Source organism: Melanerpes formicivorus, unplaced genomic scaffold, assembly GCF_026170545.1.
Source record: "Melanerpes formicivorus ecotype bairdi unplaced genomic scaffold, bMelFor1.0.p_v2 SCAF_65, whole genome shotgun sequence".
NCBI classification, from domain to species: Eukaryota; Metazoa; Chordata; class Aves; order Piciformes; family Picidae; genus Melanerpes; species Melanerpes formicivorus.
Genome location: NW_027142417.1, coordinates 2,641,583 through 2,662,337, shown reverse-complemented (window position 1 = coordinate 2,662,337; position 20,755 = coordinate 2,641,583). Strand labels below are relative to the sequence as shown.

The window sequence follows — 20,755 nt, the reverse complement described above, 5'->3', positions numbered from 1 at the left end:
GGGCGAGAGGGGGGCTGCTGCGCGCTCCGTCCTTGCGGGCAGGGGCCAGGCCGAGCCATGTCTGAAGCGCCGGGGGCCGGGCCGGGTCGGGGCTGAGGGAGGCTGCCGGTGCGTTGTGCATAACGCGGGGAACAGGGAGTTGTCAAAGGAGTCCTGCTCGTCTGAAGCCCTCCTGAGCCGTCAGTGCCCGCTCTCCGTCCCCTGCCCTGCGCCGCCTCCCGACTGTGAGCGAGGGCGCCCGGGCGGGGGCTCGGGGGCTCCGCGCTGCGCCCCGCTGCCGTGCCGGCCCCCCCTATGCTGCGCCCCGAGGATGGCGAAGAGACCGTGCAGGTGAGTGGCCGCGGCCCGAGGCTCTCTGAGCCTCCTGCCCCCCACCCCCGTCCTGGGCAGCCGCCGCTCCCGCGCCCAGGTGCCCCCCCGCGCTCCGGGATCCCTGCCAGGTGCCGCCCCGCCCCGTCTCTCACCCCCCCCGCCGAGCCCTGCTGGCTCTCGGCCTCCCCCGGGTGTCACTGCCCGCCGCCCGCCTTCCAGCCCTCCCTCTGCCCGCTGGGTCCTCCCTCGGCCGGCTCCCGCACAGGTACCTGCCCCCCTTGCCCTGCCGTCACCAGCGCGGGGGGCTCAGCCTCGCCCCTGGCTGCTCGCACTCCTGTGCCTACCCCCAGACCATCGCTGTCTCTTACCTGGGCATCTCCTCCTTAGCTTTGCCTCGCTGTGCTCACTCAGCCTGTCAGAGCACAGCCTGTCAGTGACCATTGCGTAGCTTTTCCTGCTGGTTGCTTTTCTCCTGCCGGAGCACTGGTTTTGCTCTTCTCCACCCCGAGTGCCGTTGGCTCAGCCTTGTTGGGGCTTTCAGTCGACGTTCAGGCCTGCCGATTCTTCCGATATCTTAAACACACCTACTGCTTCTGATTCGGTGTATTCTTGGACTGAAGATGTGATAATCTAGCTTGAAACACCCCTGAGAGAATGTTTTCCTTGAGCTTCGGCAGAAGCCCCAGGTTTTGGATACCTCTCTTATTCTATTGACATAAAAATGGGTATGTCATTGTACTCAGCAGGTGGGCCAGGCAGAACTGTTTTATTGCTGTAGTTGTTCTTGTCCTAAAGAGAAAGTGACAAAGAAATGTAAAAGCAGGAGTGGGATTGAGAAAGGAAAAGATGCTCAGTGAGTAATGCTAATGAGTGAGTTACCTGTGGTATCTGGGGTTTACTGGCTGCATACTTCTCATGGAATTTGGGATGGTTTCAAACTTACAGATAGTAAAACTGTTTCTGCATTTTCCTCATCTAGGGAAAGAGTTCATAGACCTCTTTATTTGCAAAGCTGCAGCTAGAGACAGCAGTGCTTTAGGGCTTCTCTTCGTGCAAGGAGCAAAGATTCAGTCAGGGGCTTTGCTTGCAGAGGCTAGCTGCTGGAGCTCTCTGCACTTGGCTGTCTGCAAGAATCAGCTCAGAGAGAGAACATCTCTTGTTACTCCTAGGCTGCGTGGTGTAGTTTAAGAGGCTTTCATCTGTGGTGCTCCGAACCATAGTTTCATCTTTGCAAAGCTTTAGCTTGTAGCAGCTCTGGTGGTTGTGGAGTGCTTTGATGTCATGATTGAAAGTACAACTGCTTGTGGAGAGCAGAGAGCACTTGGGTGTGAGATCAGTAGCCCGGGAGGAATGTTGTGGCGGTGCGTGGCGGTGGTGCCTCCAAGCCCAACCCGTTGTCATTCTGAGTTTAACTAAAGGTGACTTCAAGAGTGTTAATCTTGGAGTGAGGAGAGAGTATAATTGTTTTGCACTGAGTGGACTCAAGTTTAATTTTGTCAAACTGCTCTTGGGTTTTGCATTTGGGAGCTTGATTTTTGTCCTTTAATGGTTCTCGACTCAGAACTGCAAAGGCAGCTAGCAGAGAGCTCAGGAAATACTTTATTGTTCCAGATTTCTTATTTAATGACATTTGGTGGCTGCATTCCACTTTGGAGCAGTGTGTAACCCAGTTTCATAACTGCAAAAGAACTGGCAAATGAACTAGAACAACCCTGTGTGGTTGAACTGTTTTTTCAATCAAACCCTGAAGTTGTTAGTCCCAGCCCTTCATGGAGATTCAATGTATGATCTGGTGGTGTGCTAGTCTAAACAAGACTGAGCGCTGAGCAGCTGCTCCTGCGCAGGCAAGGTGCAGGAGAGGTCGGTGCCCTCTTTCAAAGTCATGTAGCTGGAGCTCTGTTCTTGGAGTCTTTTGCTGTGCAGTGGGTGAGGAGATTGTGTTGATAAAGGGCTTAACCACAAGGCCACATTTTAGTTGTAAGTAAACTGTGTGGCCTGCTCGGTGTGGAATAGGTTTGTAATAATAAGCTATGCACCTTGCAACAGTGAGATGCTGCTGAAGTTTGAGAACCTGTGGATAAAAGAGGCAGAAAGTGGGAGGGGGAAGAGAAAACTCTTAGTTACCTGTGAGTTTAAATCCTCTTTTCTTAAGTCCTAAGCCACTTAATGCAAAACTCCAATTGTTGTGTTTGCAGCTTACTTTTTTGCACATACTGTGAAGACCTTGCTGCTGCTGAGCTTATGTTGGGTATTTCACTGGCTCCACCAAGTTTTAATATGTTTAGGAGTGACAAAATACATCATGAAGCTGAGGGCACTTTCAGATGTGGGGTGGGCAGTAGAAGCAATGTTAAATACATTGGGTGTGCAAGAGCTGGGTGCACACTGCCCTGTAGCTCTCAAGTAAGTGGTGCTCTGCTTGAGGGACCATACATTTGTGTTAGCCACAGAACCTGTTCATGGGAAGTAACAAATCCACTTGTCTGGGAAATAAAGTAGAGATCCACCATCTAATGCATTCCTAGGGCACCAGCTCAGGTGAAGTCTGTTACTGGGATTAAGGATTTGTTTTCTTTAACCTTTGACTGAAAAATTGAAGCCATTTTCAGGGCTAAGCAGAACTTCTACACTTAGTTTTGAACGTGGATTTGTGCTGTACAGCGCTTTGGACTGATCATAGAATGGACACAGATGGAGACTGCAGTGCTCTCAGTTAGAGCAGAGTCCCTTTGTGTCTTTGCTGTGGCTCCTGCAGAGGAGCTGCTCGTCGTGTTGCTAGGCCTGGGTTTCCACATGTGTTTGAGTTTATGCTGTCTGACATGAGTCACTGGCACACGAGTTTGGTATTTCCATGGAACGTCTCCCTGCGCTGCCTGTCGGCAGGGCTTTGTTTCTCCAGGCTGTGGATTGTGCCTTTCTCCAGTAGATGGAGTGGGATCTACATGGAGGCACAGTTTACCTGCCTCTTGGCACTGGCAGAGTAGCTGCTGCTTGGAATATTTCTGCCTTCACAGAACCACAGAATGGTTGGGGTTGGAAGGGACCTCTGGAGATTGAGTTCAATCCCCATACCGAGGCAGGTCCCCCTAGTTCATCCTCTAGTTGAGGATGTCCCTGCTCACTGCAGAGGGGGTTGGACCTGATGACCTAGGTCCCTTCCAACCCAAACCATGCTATGATTCTGTGGTTCACCTAGAGAAGGTCACACAGGAACACATCCAGGAGTTGTCTAATTTCTGTAACGTTGAGGCAAGACTTTTATTCCAGGCAGGAACTGACAGTCTCAAGTTGATGCTGAATTATTTGGCACCCTTGTGTTTGAGTTATGGAGGCAGACCATGAATGTACTTTGCAGAGTAGCAAAACACCTTGTTTTATAAGCTCCTTTGTGTAAAGATCCTGAAATGTGTTACAGCCCCACCCCCACCCTGATTTCCAGTGGCAGCTTCTGCTTCAAAGGCTTGAGTGAAGTGAATTTTCAGTCCATATCTCAGTGCTTGGCCTGGAGATGAATCCTGTTCCTCTGGCATGGTGAATACAGGGCTGTGCTGGAGGCAGGGCTTCCCTTCATGCCAATTCCATGTGCCATTTTAGAATGATATGTGCAGGTTGAGGGTCAAAATGGTACAAGCAGTTGACAAATAAGTTGTTCAGCGTGATTTTTAACTGTTTCCACCTTCTTCACTCTTCTGTTGTACCCTGCAGTGAAGAAGATGAAAACCTTCAGTATCTGGATCATGACTATGAAGTGCCACAGCAAAAAGTGTTGAAGAAGATCTGTAACAGGGTGAAATGGACACGTGATGAGGTAATGATTTCTGCTTGGCTTTAGCTTCCTTCCCATGTGAAATATGCTCTTGTGCAGCAGCCTATGGCATGGAGCACTGGCTGAGGTTTTGTCTTAACAGGATGAAAGGCTGAAGAAGCTGGTGGAACAACATGGTACAGATGATTGGGCTTTCATTGCTAGTCATCTACAAGTGAGTTGGATCTGTTTCAGTAAACTGCCTTTGAATTTTGAGTTCCTTTGGTCATGTGTCTAGTTTGGAAGTGGGCTGGAAAAGAAATCACAAACACATTATAGTAAAAAATCCTCTTTTTAAAGGCTGCTTGCAAATTGGAGCTGAGATCTGGCTCAGAACGTGGAGAACTCCATCAGCTCAGGCAGGGGCTCAAGTGATAGCCTGAGATGACCAACAATCATGGGTGCCTTCTGTCCTCACTTCTGTTTATTTTCATTCTGGGTTCCTGTTGGTTTTGTCACTTGAGCTGGTTAAATCTGCAGCTGCACAGCTTGCTGCTGAAGCTGGGAGGGTGGCTTGCATCTGGGACTGCCTGAAAGCAGCAGGGTCAGTTTCTTCAGCACCTTAGGAAAAGGGAGGTGGAATGTTGCTTGTTTTGGTGTGTGTTGGTTAGTTTGTGGCTTTTTACAGTGACAACTGCTTCCCTAACACGTCAATCTTCCCACCCAAACATACCTTCAGTTGCTACCAGTGGATCCTTTGTGGGTTTCTTGGAAGCTTTCTACTACAATTAAAATTCCTTGTTCAGTTCCACTGGTCAGCTGGGAATGAGTAAAAGAGCTGCTGGTTCAAACATGAAATGACTCTGCAGCTGTGAGAGCTGCACTGGCCTCACAGACTGCTGGTGAAGCTACAGAAAAGCACCATCTGTCCTGAGCAGAAAAGAAGCAATGTTCAATTAGTCTGTCTTAGCTAAACTTGACATAAACCTGCTTTCCTTACCACTGGTAAGGAGCTGAGAATATGTCCATCTGAGACCTAGAGAAAAGGTTATCCTTTTATCTGAGAGAAAAGGTATTTGCTTTAGAAGTGTCTTTCCATGTGTAGGTTGTAGAACATGTCAAAAGCATCTCAGTCACAGAGCTCAGGGAAGGTGTGGAGTATTGAGGACAGAAGTAATTCTGAGTTTGTCTTTAAAGAGTGAGTTTGAATGTGATTATCAGGAACGCTGCAGTGAGGAGAGCCCTGTGCAGGGATTGGCTTTGCTGGAGAGGGGTTTTTGTGAGCATGTGGAAGAAGAAATAAGGGAGAATTGAACTATTAGAACAAATACCTGAATAAGTCTTTTCATGTGAAATGTGCAAATAATCGTGGCTAGCCAATATTGACAGGTTTGTGTGCCTCAGACTTAACCTCCAACACTGCTCCTCTGAAACTGTTGCAGAACCGCTCAGACTTTCAGTGCCAGCATCGATGGCAGAAGGTACTAAACCCAGAACTGATTAAAGGGCCCTGGACTAAAGAAGAAGACCAGAGGGTAATAAAAACTAAATGATTCTGTGCTCTTTTACTGGCATAAAATTGCTAAGAATGTCTACTTTTTCTTGGGTTTCATCCCCACAGATGATCTGTGATGCACCTTGTGACAGACTGTTACCGCTTGCTGTGTGACAACTCAGAGCCATGTAGCTGCTTTTAAGTAGCTGAATGTCTGAGAGATAGAAAGGCTCAAGCATTTCATTTCCCCTTGCTCAGGCTGCTAGCTGAGCTGCTCTAGCTTACATCTCTTTACAGCATTAGAGGTCTAAGGTCTCATTTATATCTTTTGCTCTTCACCATTTCAATCTCTTTGATGTGGGAAATGTAAGCTGTGAAAGGATCACCTGCTTCCATCTGTGTTCCAGGTTATTGAATTAGTTCAGAAGTATGGTCCAAAGCGCTGGTCTCTGATTGCAAAACACCTGAAAGGAAGAATAGGCAAGCAGTGCAGAGAGAGATGGCATAACCATCTCAATCCTGAGGTGAAGAAGTCTTCATGGACAGAAGAGGAGGACAGAGTCATCTATGAAGCTCACAAGCGTCTGGGAAACCGATGGGCTGAAATAGCAAAGCTGCTCCCTGGAAGGTGCTTTTCAGCTCTGTGCTGCTGTCCTTAGAGATGTCTGTTTGAGAGTGACACTTTAAGTCCATGAATCACAGAAAATCCTTTAGAGGCATGGGAAGGGAATGGATTGCACCTGAATGGCATTGGAGAGGGCTAGAGGAGTTTGTAAGGACACAGGCATTCCTCAATCACCAATTTACTGGCTGAAAATAAATCCAAGATGAGACTCAGCTAAGGATTGGATCCTAGACCTGGAAGATTTGTAAGGAGCCCAACCCTAGTGGGATGAATAAGGGGACTACTTTTTGGAGTTGAGCTTGAATGAGGAATGGGGCTTACAGCAAACTGCTTGGGCTGTGTACCTCTCTAGCAGTAACGTCGCCAGTTTGAGACTGTAGTGCATTCATCCTCTGCTCTTGCCTTAATGCTTGTCTGGAGTCCAAAGTGGTTTCAGCCTGCCTGTGGAACTGCAGGCTTTCCCTGTCCAAGGGCTCTGCTGCCATGCCTGCCTTCCCTTCATGAGATGAAGGGCCCCTAGAGGCAGTGGGATCTTCCACAAGGCTGCACAGAAAGCTCAGAGCAGGCAATGCAGCTGCTAGCTGTGTTTTAGAAGAGTTCTCTTCCCATGGCAAACACCAGCCCCAGTGCCCTTCCTGTGCTGTGGGGCAGCAGGCTGACTGCCTAAGCTTTGTGGTCCAAAAACTTGTAGCAGAGGGTGAATAATGTAGTGACAGAGAACATGTAGCTGTCACAAGTGTCCAAGAAAACAGATTCTTACCCATCATCACAGGCAGAACCAAGGCTTCCTCTTGCTACTCCTAATGTCCTGTGGACTGCAGGCTTAGCAGAAGGAAGTTTTGAAGTGTAGCTTTCCAGCAATGGTGTCAAAACACTGCTGGTAGCAGAACTTCCAGTCCAGGCTGTTGGAGCTTTCTGGATCTGTGGCTTTGCATTAAGCCACTGTTCAAGCCCTATAAGTTATGGCATCTCTGAGATATGACCCCAGCCACTGTTGTGCACTTGGCTTTTAGGACTGATAACTCGATTAAAAATCACTGGAACTCGACGATGCGGAGAAAGGTGGAGCAGGAGGGGTACTTGCAGGACGCTCTCAAGTCTGAAAGAGCCACTTCATCCACCCTGGAGCCCCAGCCCAGCCTGCCTATGGAGGACTTGCACACTCAGAGTCAATATTACATGCCTGTTCAGACACATGTAAGTTCAACAGCCAGGACAATTGGTGTTTCCCGCTGTCAGCTGCTTTATTGGGCTTTGAATGAGGAACAGGTGTGGAAGAACGAAGAGCTGTTGAGTACTTCTGTGCTGTTGTGGTACCTTAGGCTTTGTAAACAATACTAAGTAGCTTATGATCAAGAAGCTAGAGAGAATTTTGTGGCCTCCTGTTCTTTAGGGTTTGTAAAATCCTTTCTGTCATTCTAGATTCCTGCATATCAGTATGCCTCAGCAGAAGGCAGCTGTCTAGAGCATGCTTCAGCTTCTTCCAACTTAGTTCAGGTAAATTGTTAACAAGCACTGTAAATGCAGAGACTGTTCTGTGTATTATGCTGCAAAATGAAGAGTTGAGAAGCCTGTGACTTCTGAATATCTTTAGCTCATTATCAATCCTCTGAGCAGGCTTCATTGGTAGAGCTAGGCAGGAATAAAGGAGCTGTCCTTCTTTACACACCTCAGAAACACAATGGTTGTGCTTGTCTCTGACAGAAGTATGGCTTAAACAGAGGCTGCTGGTTAAATCTTTATGTTGAGGTAGTGACCTGTTAGTTTTACCTAGAGTCTAAAAGATTTTAAAGCAAGATTTTACTGCTTGTAGTACATCATAAATAGAACCCTGCTGAAAGACTGGGTTCAAACAACTGTGACTTGCCCTTGGGGCTGTGGGGTTTTGTTCTCAGCAGACTTTACTTATTTCTTCTGACTGCTGAACTTCTGTCAGCCAGTTGAAGATGCACATTTAGGATAAGTGACTCCCAGCTGTGGGAAGCACACCTAGCAGGGTGCTGCTGCTGAAGCTAGAGCTGAGTGACTGTTGTTTAGTGTGCTGTAGGGTACTCAGCTTTGACAGGCTGGGTTAGAAATGTGCTCACCCATTGGCTTGGGTACCCCTTCAGCACCAGATGTATTTCCTGGTAACTGCTGGAGTTGCTTTTAGTGTGAGTGACCACTGCACTACAGATAGGATACAGCTTGAGCAGCTCTGTCCCTGCTCCCTCTCTGGTCCTGTTAAAAGCCTAGCTGCTGGAATGTAGAATCTTTGCTTGGAGGGATGGCAGAGGTGGAAAAGAGTAATGACTTCTTTCTTCCTTTCTTCAGCAGTCATTTATTGATGATGACCCTGATAAAGAAAAGAAAATAAAGGAACTCGAGCTGCTACTGATGTCAGCAGAGAATGAAATCAGAAGGAAACGAGTATCCTCTGTAAGGCCTGTGAATGTCTGTGGAGCTCTCTATGTTTTGCTGGCAGCAATCCTCAGCAATTTACTAATAGATACTTGGGGAGGGGTTGTGCTGTGTCCTCACCAAACCTGCTGGAAGCAAACCTGTGGCTGTTGGGTAGTAAAACCACAGTCTGTGTATTAGAATGGAGGTAAATTTGGTTTAGTGCAGTGAAAACAGGAGAAATGTGACCTACAGTTTAGCCCAGGGTTTTCACCCTCTTGAAGAGGCAGCACACTGGATCATAAGTCTGCCATTCAGGTTTGTAGGTCAGCAGTCATCTGTTCAACAGAGAAAGGTGGGAAGGACATAGTTGATATTTTTATCAAGCCTCTGTGTGAGTCCTTGCAAGAGTCAGTTCCCACACTGGGATATGGCAAACAGTACACAGCTTTGCACTGCACCAAGTTTACATCTGCTTCAGGGGGGTGGGAGACACTTGCAGCTGACAGTCACTTATTTCCTCAGGAGCAGAGAACTGTGGACACCACTAGACACCCAACCAGCCACAGTGACCACCAATTTAGATTACAGGTGAACTTGTAGTGTTATGTGGAGCTGTTCCTGGTGTCCTCTTGAAAGGGTGCAATGTTCTGCTCAGCTGGTGCAATCTGCTTTGGTTCTAGACTTCCAGTTACAGTCTGTGAGTGCTGAGTGTACCAAAGTGGGCTCACCATTGGGAAGTTAAAGTATCAGTGTAGAATCTGCACTGTAAAAAGGCTCAAGTCACTCAGGAAGTATTTTACACTGTAGAAGCAGTTTCTAATCTTAAAATGCACCTGTGTTCTGCAGTGCAGATGGCTTCATAATATACTGCAAGCATCAGGGATGGCTTCCAGTGCAGCCCATAATGAGCTGAGTTATAAGCATGTGTAAGATATGGATGAAAGAAGTCTTGCTTGGTTTGAGAATGTTGAGTGTGTTAGTGTACTAATGCAGTTGGCCTTCTCCTTACAAGCAGATCATTAGTGTTTGAAAAGGCAGAAACCAATAGTTATGCTGAGGCTTTCCTCCTCATTCAGTCAGTTTTTGGTTTTCCCCTCCCCATGGTCCCAGAATTGCCTCTTTCAGCCTGTACACTGAGTAAGATTAACTTGTCTCTTCCTACTTTTTAGCAAGCTGCAAACTTGCCCTGTTGGTCTGGAAGCTTTGTCATGGAAGATTGTGTGTCTAACACACTCAGTAGCTTTGGGGAGCAAAACAGTGAGTTCTACAGCATGGAGGAGACCCATGGCACATCTGTTCAGCACAATTCCCCCCCTAAGTATCTGGCTGTGGAAGCAAACACAATGTTGTCATCTCTCCAAACCATTCCAGACTTTGCAGAGACACTGGAGCTCATAGAGTCTGTAAGTCTGTGTGTTCTAAAGCAATCTTTGTTGGGAATGGCCATTTACACAGTAGGTGTGAAATACTCCTGGAATTACCTCCTGCTCTGTCTTTCTGTAGTCTCACCCACATTGAGGCCTTTGTTTTGCTGCCTGTTCTAAAAGAATTGTGGTTTAAAATATTCACTGGTTTAGGATTGTTAGGAGGGGAGATTCAGGCTGGAAATCAGGAAGACATTTTTACAGTGAGGGCAGTGAGACACTGGAACAGGTTGCCCAGGGAGGTCATGGATGCCCTCTCCCTGGTTGTGTTGAAGGCTAGGTTGGACAGGGCTTTGAACAACCTGGTCTAGTGGGGGGTGTCCCTGCCCAGGGCAGTGGGGGTCAAAACTGGATGATCTTTAAGGTCCCTTCCAACCCAAACCATTCTCTGGCTGTATGGAAGATACAGGGAGAGTCACTCAGTGTGTGGCTGTTGGCTTGGCCTGGGCTTCGGGAAATCGCCTGAGGTAAGCCTGCTAGTGCTTGAGAGCTTTGCCTGTCGCCCCACAGGATCCTGTGGCGTGGAGTGATGTCACCAGCTTTGAGCTGTCAGAGGCTGTTGCATCTCCTGCCAAGCCAGCTCCGGTGAAGCTGATGCGGATCCAGCACAACGAGGGGGCTGCCGAGTGCCCCTACAGCGTCAGCGTGCTGCTGGACGGCAAGAAGCACGGCGCCGAGGAGGAAGCCACCTTCCCTTCCACCCCAAACCTGAGCAAATTCAGCACTCCTCCAACCATCCTCAGAAAGAAGAGGAGGCTGCGTGTGGGGCAGCCGGCAGCGAGCGAACTGAGCGACGGCCTGTGTGGTGATGCCATACACGTGGCGCTGAAGCACACCCCCGTCAAGACACTACCGTTTTCTCCATCCCAGGTCAGCCAGGCTGGAAGGCTGCACTCTTCCCTGGTCATACCCTGTGCCCTGAACAGAGATGCCCAAACCTGTCTGCATGAGGGTAGATCTAGTGAAAAGCAAGAGTTAAATAACCTATTGCCTCTGTTTTGGGCACTGCCTGGGGGCGGTGAGGACTTGGGTCTCAGCTCGCACTTTCTCATGCAAATAATTGTTGACAGAGACCTATTGTCTCCCTGACCTAATTCAGCAGTAGGGATTTTAAGGAGAAAACCAAGATTTCAGTGGTAAATATCACAAATCTTGGGTGTGGAAGGCAAGAATAACTTGCTGGGCTTTGTCAGTAAAAAACCCTCCAGAGGTGTGCAGAAATCCTTTCGTTGCTCAGCAGAGTGCTGAAGTTTTGTTCTTTAAGGTTGCTTAGTTTTGCCTTTTTCTTTTTCCCCCCCCCTAGTTTTTCAACACTTGTTCTGGAAATGACCAATTTAACCTTGAAAATCCTGCATTTACATCCACTCCAATCTGTGGGCAGAAAGTTCTTCTCACAACTCCTCTCCACAAGGAAATGGCACCGAAAGATCAAAAGGAGAACGTGGGGTAGGATTATGAAATGAAACATTGCTGGTGCTGCCCAGAGGAGCCCAGCTTTCCCTCAGCACTGAGAAATCAGTCTTCCTGCATGCATGTTGTGAAGGGGTTTTAAAACCCCTGGCCCTTAAATGCTTGTGTACAAACAAATTGGTCTCCCGCTTTTCACTTAACAAGAAGTGTGGCAATTGTTCCCCTTGTAAAACACTGCCCAAAATCCAATTGAGGTTTAATGTACCTGGGGTGATGTTAAGGCTTTCAGATTCCTGGTGGGGATGTTTCTTGTGCAAATCAGGCAGTTTTACAACATTTCTTTGATGCATGTTATTATACTGCTGCGGATAAAATGCCTGTGTGAGTGCTTTTCTGTGCTTGAATAGTTTCAGAACTCCCACCATTAGGAGATCTCTCTTGGGTTCAACACCAAGGACACCAACTCCTTTTAAAAATGCTTTGGCTGCTCAGGAGAAGAAGTATGGTCCCCTCAAGCTGACGGTATGTGGCTCCAAACTGAGGCAGACTGTGTGTGTTAGACTCGAGTGCGGTGGGGGGACATTGTCCTTTGGAACAGTGGCCACTACCTGGAATCACTTCATCCACAGTAACCTTAAATGCATTCCTGAGTTAGCTTCAGTTTGTGTAGCCTTGCTTAATTAACACTCTGCCTCTTACAGAGTGGGAACATTGTTGCCTGGGGCTGCAGTTTCAATGCTTGAAGCATTCTTAATTAACTTTAATTTTAACAGCATTCTGGCTTATTTCAAAGTGAAACCCGGGTTATCTACCAGCTGCCTAACCTAGCCAGAGCAAAGGGGGGACTGGCCTGGGTATTTTAAGCACCTTTCACATTTGACTTGAAAAGCTGCATTATCTGTGAGCCCTCTGGGCTGTGGAAGAGCTGAGCTGTTCTCTGGTTTCAGTTCTACAGTGCTAGGACTGAAACTAGGTGTCTGCCACAGCATGCTAGTGTCCTGAGGAGACTGATTATTTTCTTTGGTGAGATGATGTTTGGAAGTGTTGCAGCCTTCCTAGGAGGTTACTTGAGTGATGTCTGCAATTCTCTTCATCCTAACCCCCTAATCTTAAGACAGCAATTCATGATTCCTCTGGCTGTCACAGAGGGCTTGTGACTGACTTTGGATCGTGTTACTGTTTTGTTTGTTGCAGTCTAGTTCAGTTTTTGCTCTCTTGCTAGCCTAGCTGAGGTATGTTAATGTGTAATAACTTTTGGAATCCAGCAGACATATGCTTTTCAAGTTCTGAAAAAATTCCAGCCAATATACATTGACTGCTCCCTCCCTGCAAACACAGAAGGTAGCTCAGACTCTGCCACGGGGCTTGGCACCATCTGTGTTACCCTATAGATTCACACTATGCAAATGGAGTGGTTTGGCATTCCTGTTTCTGTCCACTATTAACCTCCTGTTCAAAATCACATTTGGAGGGCTTAAGGGAATTCTCCTGTTGGTACACAAAGGAGCCATCTGTATGGCTTCTGTGAAATTCAGCACTGTACTTGGGACTATCAATGTCTCATTCAAAGGTTGCTGCTGAGATGGATGTCAATTCCTTCCCAACAACAGCCAGGCTTTGACAGCCCAATTCTGAGTGCATTTCTATGTATGCAGATATGTTTAATATGCCTAAAATATTTGTATCCCTTCTGTCAGTGGAGAACCATGGCTAATAAATACTAACAAGTCTTTTGCATGTCATCTTCTCTGCTTTTTTGGAGGAGTTAGTGCATGTGTACTTTTTTTTTTCCAGCCTGACTAGAACTGATGTGGAGTAAAATGAATCTGAAATGTTGATCTGCAGCTGTTAACTACAGGAGCTTAAAGCTCCTGCTGTGTTTTGCAAGACCTTTTCTGGTCTACAGTCACTGAAAGTGGAACATGAGCAACTAATAGACTCCCTGTGTTTTCTCCTTCAATCTTAATGAACTTAGTCACAACCACTTGCCTTCTTGGAGGAAGACATTAGGGAAGTTTTGAAAGAGGAAACTGGAACAGATATATTTCTCAAGGAGGAAGAAGAGACTCTCTATAAAAGCTGCAAGCAGGAGGTAACACTGCAACAGTTGATTCCAAACAGCAAATCACTGCTTTTAGAGACTGTTGTACAACCACTTTTTTTTCTCTCTGCAAAAATGTTTCTTGCAGCACAACTCTTCTAAAAAAGTCAGAAAATCACTGGTCCTGGATCCCTGGGAGAAGGAAGAGCTTGGTGCCCAGCTCTTCACAGAAGAGAATAGCTTAGATGTACAGGTAAGTCCTGAATGACTGAAGGGCATCACTGGCAGCAGTACTAACACAGACCTGAGTGTCTTTCATTCTCTCAGCTGAAATAAAGTGTTGGGCTGGAGCTAGATTCACAAAGCTAGAAAGTGAAAAATAGCCTTCAGCTGGAAGTACAACTTCCACTGCTGAAGCTTAAATTGATGCATGAATTCTTCCTTTCAGCCTTCAGAGCTGGACTGCTGAAGTGCTGTGGATGCTTTGCAGAGTTGCTTCTAGAGCAAAGCTGCTTCCACCCTGGTTCCCTAACAGATTGAGCGTGTGTGGCATGCTGAAGCTCTCCCTCATGCACCAGGAAGGTGGCTTTTGCCCTGTGTTTTGCATGCTTGGCAGGCATGTTCTGAAGTACCTGCTTGTACATTAGGCAGCATGCTCTCCTTCTCACACAGCAAGGAATGCTTTAAGGAATAGCAGGTGCACAGGAGGTGAGGTTTGTGGGCTTCCTCTGGCTGAAGGAATTTGAATACCCAATGAGCTCAGAGATGGGGCTGTTTGGTCTCTATTCTTTTAGTAAGTAGCCAAATATTTTCCAGGTGAGTGAGTGAACAAATTAATCTTCAGACTTGCAGGAAAACTTGATTCCAATCTAGTTCTTAAACACATATGTTAACTTAATTCTGAAAGAGTCAATGTCTGACTCCTGATCAGGTATGAAGCTGCACTCAAGGAGGAGATAGTGGTGCTGGTATCATATTTTACTTCTTAAAGCAGTTCCTCCCCCCAGTACTGATCTTAACTTGTTTCACTCTAGTCTCCTTGTGATTACTCTCACAAGGGTTGCACTGACAGTGAGTGACAAGATGTCTTTGAAAATGTTCTGTAGTTGCCACTTTCTCAAGGCTTGCTCTTAACAACACCTAATCAGCTGTAGGGTGGTTTTGCATGAAGGAAGTTCTCTGTGCAGTGATGCCTCCAGCATGCCAGCAGCCACTTGTGTTCCTGTGCTCAGGATTGACCAGGAATTCCAGTGCAGCCCAGACTGCTGCTTCAGATACTATTTGTTCCTTTTTTCTTTCAGATTCTTTCCTATGGTCTTTCTGATCATATTTGCTCTGTGCACACTTTGGCTTCTCTGATTGCAGCAGCTGAAGACATTATTGTTATTACATGCTAATTGTTATTCCTGTTCTCTCTCCTCTCAATTCTGTCACTAGTCAGAAAATGCATACACCACATCTTTATTAATGAAGCCATTGTTGGAAATACATGACAACAGATGTAACCTGACAGCAGAAACCCAGGAGACAAATGCAGCAAGCAAAGCAAATGCAGTCATTAAGAAGAAACTCAATGCATGTGCTTCAAAGAATGTCAAAATGGAGAAGGCTCTTCAGGTCTGCATGGTTTTGTTATCAGGGTAGCCAAGAGATCTTGGGGGGGTTCTGTCTTGTACTGATCTCTGGAATTGTCCCATTCAGTGATCTAGTTTTGGTCAGTGTTTCCATGGTCCTTATTTCTTGTAAGCTGGTTGTTTGCCCATGAAGTGTTTAATCACAGCTAAGCTCGTCAAATACAGCCCTGAGGTTTCACTGAGTGGCCCTTAAGATTTGAATGTAGGGGGGAAAGCATCAGGATAGGTTAAACCTACAAAGCAGGTTCAGGTACCCAAGCCTAGCAGTGAGAAAACTTGACTTGGTGCAACCTAAATCTTGGTAGCACCCAAGTCTCTCATGTCTGGGAGGTGCTTGCTTCAGAATAAGCCCAGTGGGATTCACTGAGCAGAGTTCATCCACAGGGCTGTTGGTAATTGTTCTTGTAACGTGCCTCCTCTTGTGCATCCAGCTATTTCCCATGCTGCTACAACTGGAACCTGGTTTCTCCTCTGTGTGTCTCCAGGCTTAGGGAGAGATTCTCTTTGACCTGACTTGGGACCTGCTCCAGTTTGCCCGTAGGGGGCTGATGTTAAAGTTTGTTTTTTCCTTCTCTGAATTAATTTAAAAGCTATTTAAAAAAAGAAAGAAGAAAGCAGGGCACCTGGAACCTGATCCTTCTGCCCACTTAATTGCTGCAGTGATGATGTGGGTTTAAGTAGTATTACTTTCAGATCCTTTCTTAAGAAAGAACAAACTTCCTTTAATTGTGGTGTTCCAAAGCAAGCATTAACTGCTGGGAACTGCACCACCATGAATGCATCTGTCTGGCCCAGGACTGTGGGAATATTCCCAAAGAGAGGATTGCTTAATTAACTTCCCTTTTCTGCATCCACTGTTGAACTGGTCTCTCTTCCAAGAGCTTTTTTCATTTTGTGTTAGAACTTAAAAGTGTAGCACAGGTGCAGTGCTGGGGAGCTGGGTGGAGAGGGAGCTTGGTCATGGGTTTCAGGTTATTGTGCTGTAGAGGGAAATCCTCAGTAAAATATTGCTGGGTTTTGGTAGTCCGTTACTGCTCTGAGAGTTGCTGAAGTGTTTCAGTGAGGTAAAAGAATCTCTTCCTCCCAATTTTATCTTGAGCAGCCAAATTGTGATTGGGAAGCAGTTGTTTACGGCAAAACAGAAGACCAGCTGATCATGACTGAACAAGCAAGGAGGTACCTGAGCACATACACAGCCACCAGCAGCACCTCGAGGGCTCTCATACTGTGACGGCCACCACAGCTGCCAGCCGTCTCTTGCCATCCGCACGGAGCGCAGTCTGCACGGGGAGGCTGCCTGCCGAGGGAAGCCTTGAAGCTGCCTTAAAGCTACCTTTCTTCTCACTGACACAGAACAGACACCAAGCTCTTGTGTTCTCTACCGAGGGATAGCACAAACAGTTCTGCAATGAATTGCTTCAATGTCATGAAAAGAGACCAGCTGCCTAAAAGCCAGGAAAGCGTGGCCAATGCGTTGCAGCAGTGAGAACACAGAGGGGCTAGGACTATCTCTTCATATTTATTCTCTTGCATTGCTCTTTCTCCTGTTAGTGCATTTTCAACATAGAGTAGGTTTATAGGTTGTTACTGGTTCCCAACTCAGCAAGATACACGAGTGAATGTGCTTCTGCTTATGTAGCATTCCCTAGCCCATAAAGAAACACAGTGGAAAGGGAGGGTGAAGGAAGGATAGAGAAAGTTGCACTACTAATTTCTTTTGGTATGCTGCAAAACGATGAAATTAACTACAGTGTTAAATATATTTATTTGCAAATGGTACTAGAAGTAGGCAGGAGGGGGGTCAGTTAGGGGTTAGTGTAAAGCATCAGTATTTTTCTTCAGAGATCTCGGAGCGAGATGATTGTTGAATGTATTGTACAGTACGTAGGAGCAGGGCGAACTTTGTACATGGGGAAGGAGTCTGGGTTTATAATTTATTTTTCCTTTGAAAGCTTAACTGTAGATATTTATACGAGTGCAGGTTGTCTAGGAGCCAACGTTGTTTCCTGTTAGAACAGCTACACCGAACAAAAGGACAAGTGGAGAGTGTGGAAGAGCAGAGGAATTGCAGTGGGGAAGTGCACAACTCCATACTGTACGTCACAGCCACGCAGAGATTGCACTAGAACCCTCCAATCATGTCGCTCCCCAGAGTAACCACAAGGTGTTGGCAGCAGCCGTTCCTCTACCTTGTTGAACTAGAGTTAGAAAGGAGTGGTGGGGTCCTGCCTGTGACCCAGGAGTACTTTGTCCTGCATAGGAACTGAAAGTGAATGCATTATAGAGAGAGGCTATTTTTATGTAAAAAAAAGAAAAAAAAGGGAAAAAAAAAAAGAAAGAAAGAAACTTGGCACCTTGGATCTCCAAACAATTCTGTCTGCACTTAAGTCTGACCATTACATGCTGAACTAAACGTTTGAAGAGCAAAGAGAGAACCTTCTATTATTTATGACGAGTCTCTGTCCTTATTTAAGGCTTTGCAGGTCACAACAGTTGCTTTAGTTGCCTATTTTAGGTATTTGCACTTATTTTGTGTCTTATTTTTGTTCTTGAAGGACTGTTCCGGTTTGCTTTTTGTCGTAGAGGTGTTTTGTGTTCCCTAGTTGTAAGGGTGTGCTAGCCACAAGTACTGGCAGGTCCCTAGGGTTGTACACTGTAGCCGTAGCTATTTATAACTCAGACACTCTTCCTCTCCACTCCCGGGTGTGCTGCCGCCGAGGCGCGGCGGGGTCGGCTTGCTGCTAGGAGAGACGGAAAGAGCGAGCATCGTATGCACTGTATGTAACTTACACCTGGCTGTCAGGTTCTCTAGTTAACTGTAGGAGATCAACCAGTACTATGCAGGGTGTGGAAAGTCTTCCTGTCGCTTGGAATACCAGAGGTGGGCGAGAGTAGCTTCTTAACGGAGGATGAGGGAGGTGAGGGCTGGGTGAAGGGTTGCTTTTTAAACATCTCAAAGCTGACACACAAGCTGTATCTTAGGAGCTTTTTGATATGGAATATTGGCCTGGCTATGGTAGTAGTAGGCATAAATGTTTTTAGCAGTTTTTAATTCACATCAAAATTTAAAGGGGTGGGGGGAGGGAACCCTGTATAAAGAAGGGATCAGAGCAGAGCCATCGTGCCAGGGTTGTGCCTCCCCTCTGAGGATGGAGGCGAGTGGAATTCTCGGCAGCCTTAGGCTTGGGTATGGCTTTAACAGCAACATTCCAGGCTGGAGACAGCACTGAATTCACAAGAAGTGGAGCAAGACCTTAAGAGAGAATGGCTATCTAGGATCTGGAGGATTTCTTTCAGCAGAAGTGGTATCACCCACGCTGCCTACGCCAAGTTTAAGTGTAGGGTTCTGATAGGTAGTAATAATTTGTGTTGGTATTGGTTGGATCGCTGTAGTTAACCCTGTTGCTTTAGCAGGAAGGTTTGGATCTTTCACATGTCAGGCATCTTTTCTTACTTTGTGAACGTTGTGTGCATTGGCATTTCTTTCAGTTTGTAGGTAGGTTTATTTGTACATGCAGCAGCCAGACTTGCATGACACCTAAACACATATTACTCAGTATTTTTGTTTTGAGGTTTGACATAAGGTGCAACAAATGCCTTGTTTATCTTAGTTTCTGTTGTACAACAACCTTTTCATTTATGTAAGACTCTCACATACAATACAGACCATATTCATGTCAGAAATAAAGCATCTATGTACCAGGTTCCTCTTAAGTGCCTGTTCTTTGAGACCTTGATGCTCATTAGAGCCACGTGTGTGCATGTGAAGCTGCAAGAAACCCACCTGTTCTGCCCTTGTCTGGGCAGGGACAGCAAGCCTGGGGCACTCCAGCTGGATGGAGCCCACCTGTGTTTGCTTAACAGTTTCTATTTGTCTCAGCCTCAACACAAATATTTACATACAGGAGACAATCTGAGGGGTGAAGAATGTTGCCAGTGTAAAGCTTTTTCTTTCATGCTGCTTTCATTTGTGTGGTGAAAGTGATGTGTTGTTATGAGTGCCTGGCTCTGGGCAGCTAATGCAAGTGAGAGCTGTGATTGATTGATTTCCTCACCTCACTAGTACTCACAAACTTGTGTTAATCAGAGTTAGCATTAGACTTGGACCCTTACTTTGCTGGAAACATGGAGATTCAGCAGGCAATTATTGCCCTTCCCAGCTGTGCGTTAAAATGTGAGTGGCAAACAATGAAATGGAGATAATCTGCTGGAGGAAAAAGACAAAGAGGGACCAACACAAGCCAGTCCTGCAGAGTTGTCACCCAGCTTTAAGCTGTCGAGGTAAATTGTGACTGGTAACTGGGGCTTTGCTGGGGTCCTGGCTGTCAGGGCCAGGCCATGGTACACAAACATCCTGCAGACCTGCCTGGGAAGGTTTCCATCTCTTGGGGCGAACCAGGAGGGATGACTGCAGAGCACCTGGCTGGCTGCTGCAGACTGAAATCAGGGTGAAGTATGTATGAGTGTGTTGCAGGGAAGTCTGTCATGCTTGTGACATTTTTCAATGTCAACTTTGCTCAGTGGAAAAAAAGTAGAGCAGGTGGAGAGCTGGTAAGCCAAACCTAGGAGAAACTACAGCCCTACGTTTAGTCATATGAAGAGTTTACTCATGGGACTGGCTTGTGCTTGGAGTAAGTGGTCTTTAAGGCATTGGCTGGTGAGAGAAAGCCCAGGTCCTAGCACTGTGACTCTGGTTTTACATGAGAACAGCTGAAGGTTGCACCACACTGATGCCATATTGTGAGTGACTCCAGCTCCATGGAATAAGAGTTTGAACACTGGATTTTAACTGACTGTGGTCGCACCACACCTGTGAGCAAGGTCCAACACCACCACAATGCTGAATCTGGAATTGCTTATTGCAGCTGGTTTTGTGACAAGCACTCAGGTAAAGGTTCAGTGACTGGGTGGAAAATACCCCAATGTCTTCTGATGCTACACCTCATCTAATTTTCCCTTTCATAAGTGTCCTTGGCCTTGGATAAGCTGAAGCCTCACAGGCTTAAATACTTACTTTCATGGGGAGGCTGTGGATTGCTGTTTCTGTGCCAGCTGAGCCAAAAGCCTGGTCCCTGCTGAAGCTGCAGCACGTTGGTCTGTGTAGCTTTCCCGGGAGACAGCCAGCTTATCCCTGGAGCGGGTTGGATTCATGCCCTGCAGCTGAAAGGAACAGTAAGATCCTTGTGGCTCTGCTAGCATGATGTGTTGGACAGACAGGTAAGCCTTGGACGTTTCTGCATGATTTTATAGCAAGAAATGTGAAGGCTCATCCCCACTCTACCCAACCTTTGATGGTGATGAGGAAGCCTCAGCTGAGCAGCTCCTGTTTGCATCTGGAGTATGAGCTGTGCAATCTGGCACTCCTCAGCCTCAGCTCGTGTCTGTGGTTTGGTCTTCATTTCAATTTCACTTTCTGCTTCACTGCTGTGTGTTGTGAGGTACAGAACTGCAAGGAGGCCTCTCTCAGTGCCTGCTGTTGGTGTGGGTGACCCCAGTGGTGCGGTTGCTATTGCCAGGGGAGTTCTGTCTACCTGCAACTGCTTTGTACAGAAACTTGGGGTGGTTCTTTGGGTTTATTTTTAGAGTGCTCTGGGTTATTTACCTGGCTTCTGGCTCTCTGTGTCAGCACACTGATTGTTATGAGCATTAATGGCCTTAGCAGAAGCAGGATGCCAGCAGGCTGTGCA

The 20,755-nt window shown here is 46.7% G+C and overlaps 1 protein-coding gene across 2 annotated transcripts; it reads left to right on the top strand.

Moving 5' to 3' along the window:
• Window positions 1-7: 7 nt before the first annotated feature.
• MYBL1 (MYB proto-oncogene like 1) lies at window positions 8-18,765 on the top strand. 2 transcript variants are annotated; one of them, XM_068162502.1, is made up of 16 exons: window positions 8-330; window positions 4,018-4,120; window positions 4,221-4,292; window positions 5,500-5,592; window positions 5,960-6,180; window positions 7,191-7,374; window positions 7,600-7,674; window positions 8,491-8,595; window positions 9,729-9,962; window positions 10,494-10,853; window positions 11,287-11,429; window positions 11,801-11,915; window positions 13,369-13,485; window positions 13,583-13,687; window positions 14,872-15,051; window positions 16,171-18,765. In XM_068162502.1, exons 1-16 carry the CDS (start codon window positions 311-313, stop codon window positions 16,297-16,299), a joined length of 2,256 nt encoding a protein of 751 aa, XP_068018603.1. In that variant the 5' UTR covers window positions 8-310; the 3' UTR covers window positions 16,300-18,765. The 2 variants fall into 2 exon arrangements, with proteins under 2 accessions (XP_068018603.1, XP_068018602.1); XM_068162501.1 differs by lacking the exon at window positions 7,600-7,674 and having other exon boundaries at window positions 226-330.
• The last annotated feature ends 1,990 nt before the right edge of the window (window positions 18,766-20,755 follow it).

Excerpts from the sequence above, each read along its gene's own strand:
- MYBL1 (XM_068162502.1), top strand. The coding sequence starts at position 311 with ATGGCGAAGAGACCGTGCAG. Across the intron at positions 8,596-9,728 it reads GAAGGAAACGAGTATCCTCT|CAAGCTGCAAACTTGCCCTG; the intron begins GTAAGGCCTGTG and ends CCTACTTTTTAG. Across the intron at positions 11,916-13,368 it reads ATGGTCCCCTCAAGCTGACG|TCACAACCACTTGCCTTCTT; the intron begins GTATGTGGCTCC and ends TAATGAACTTAG.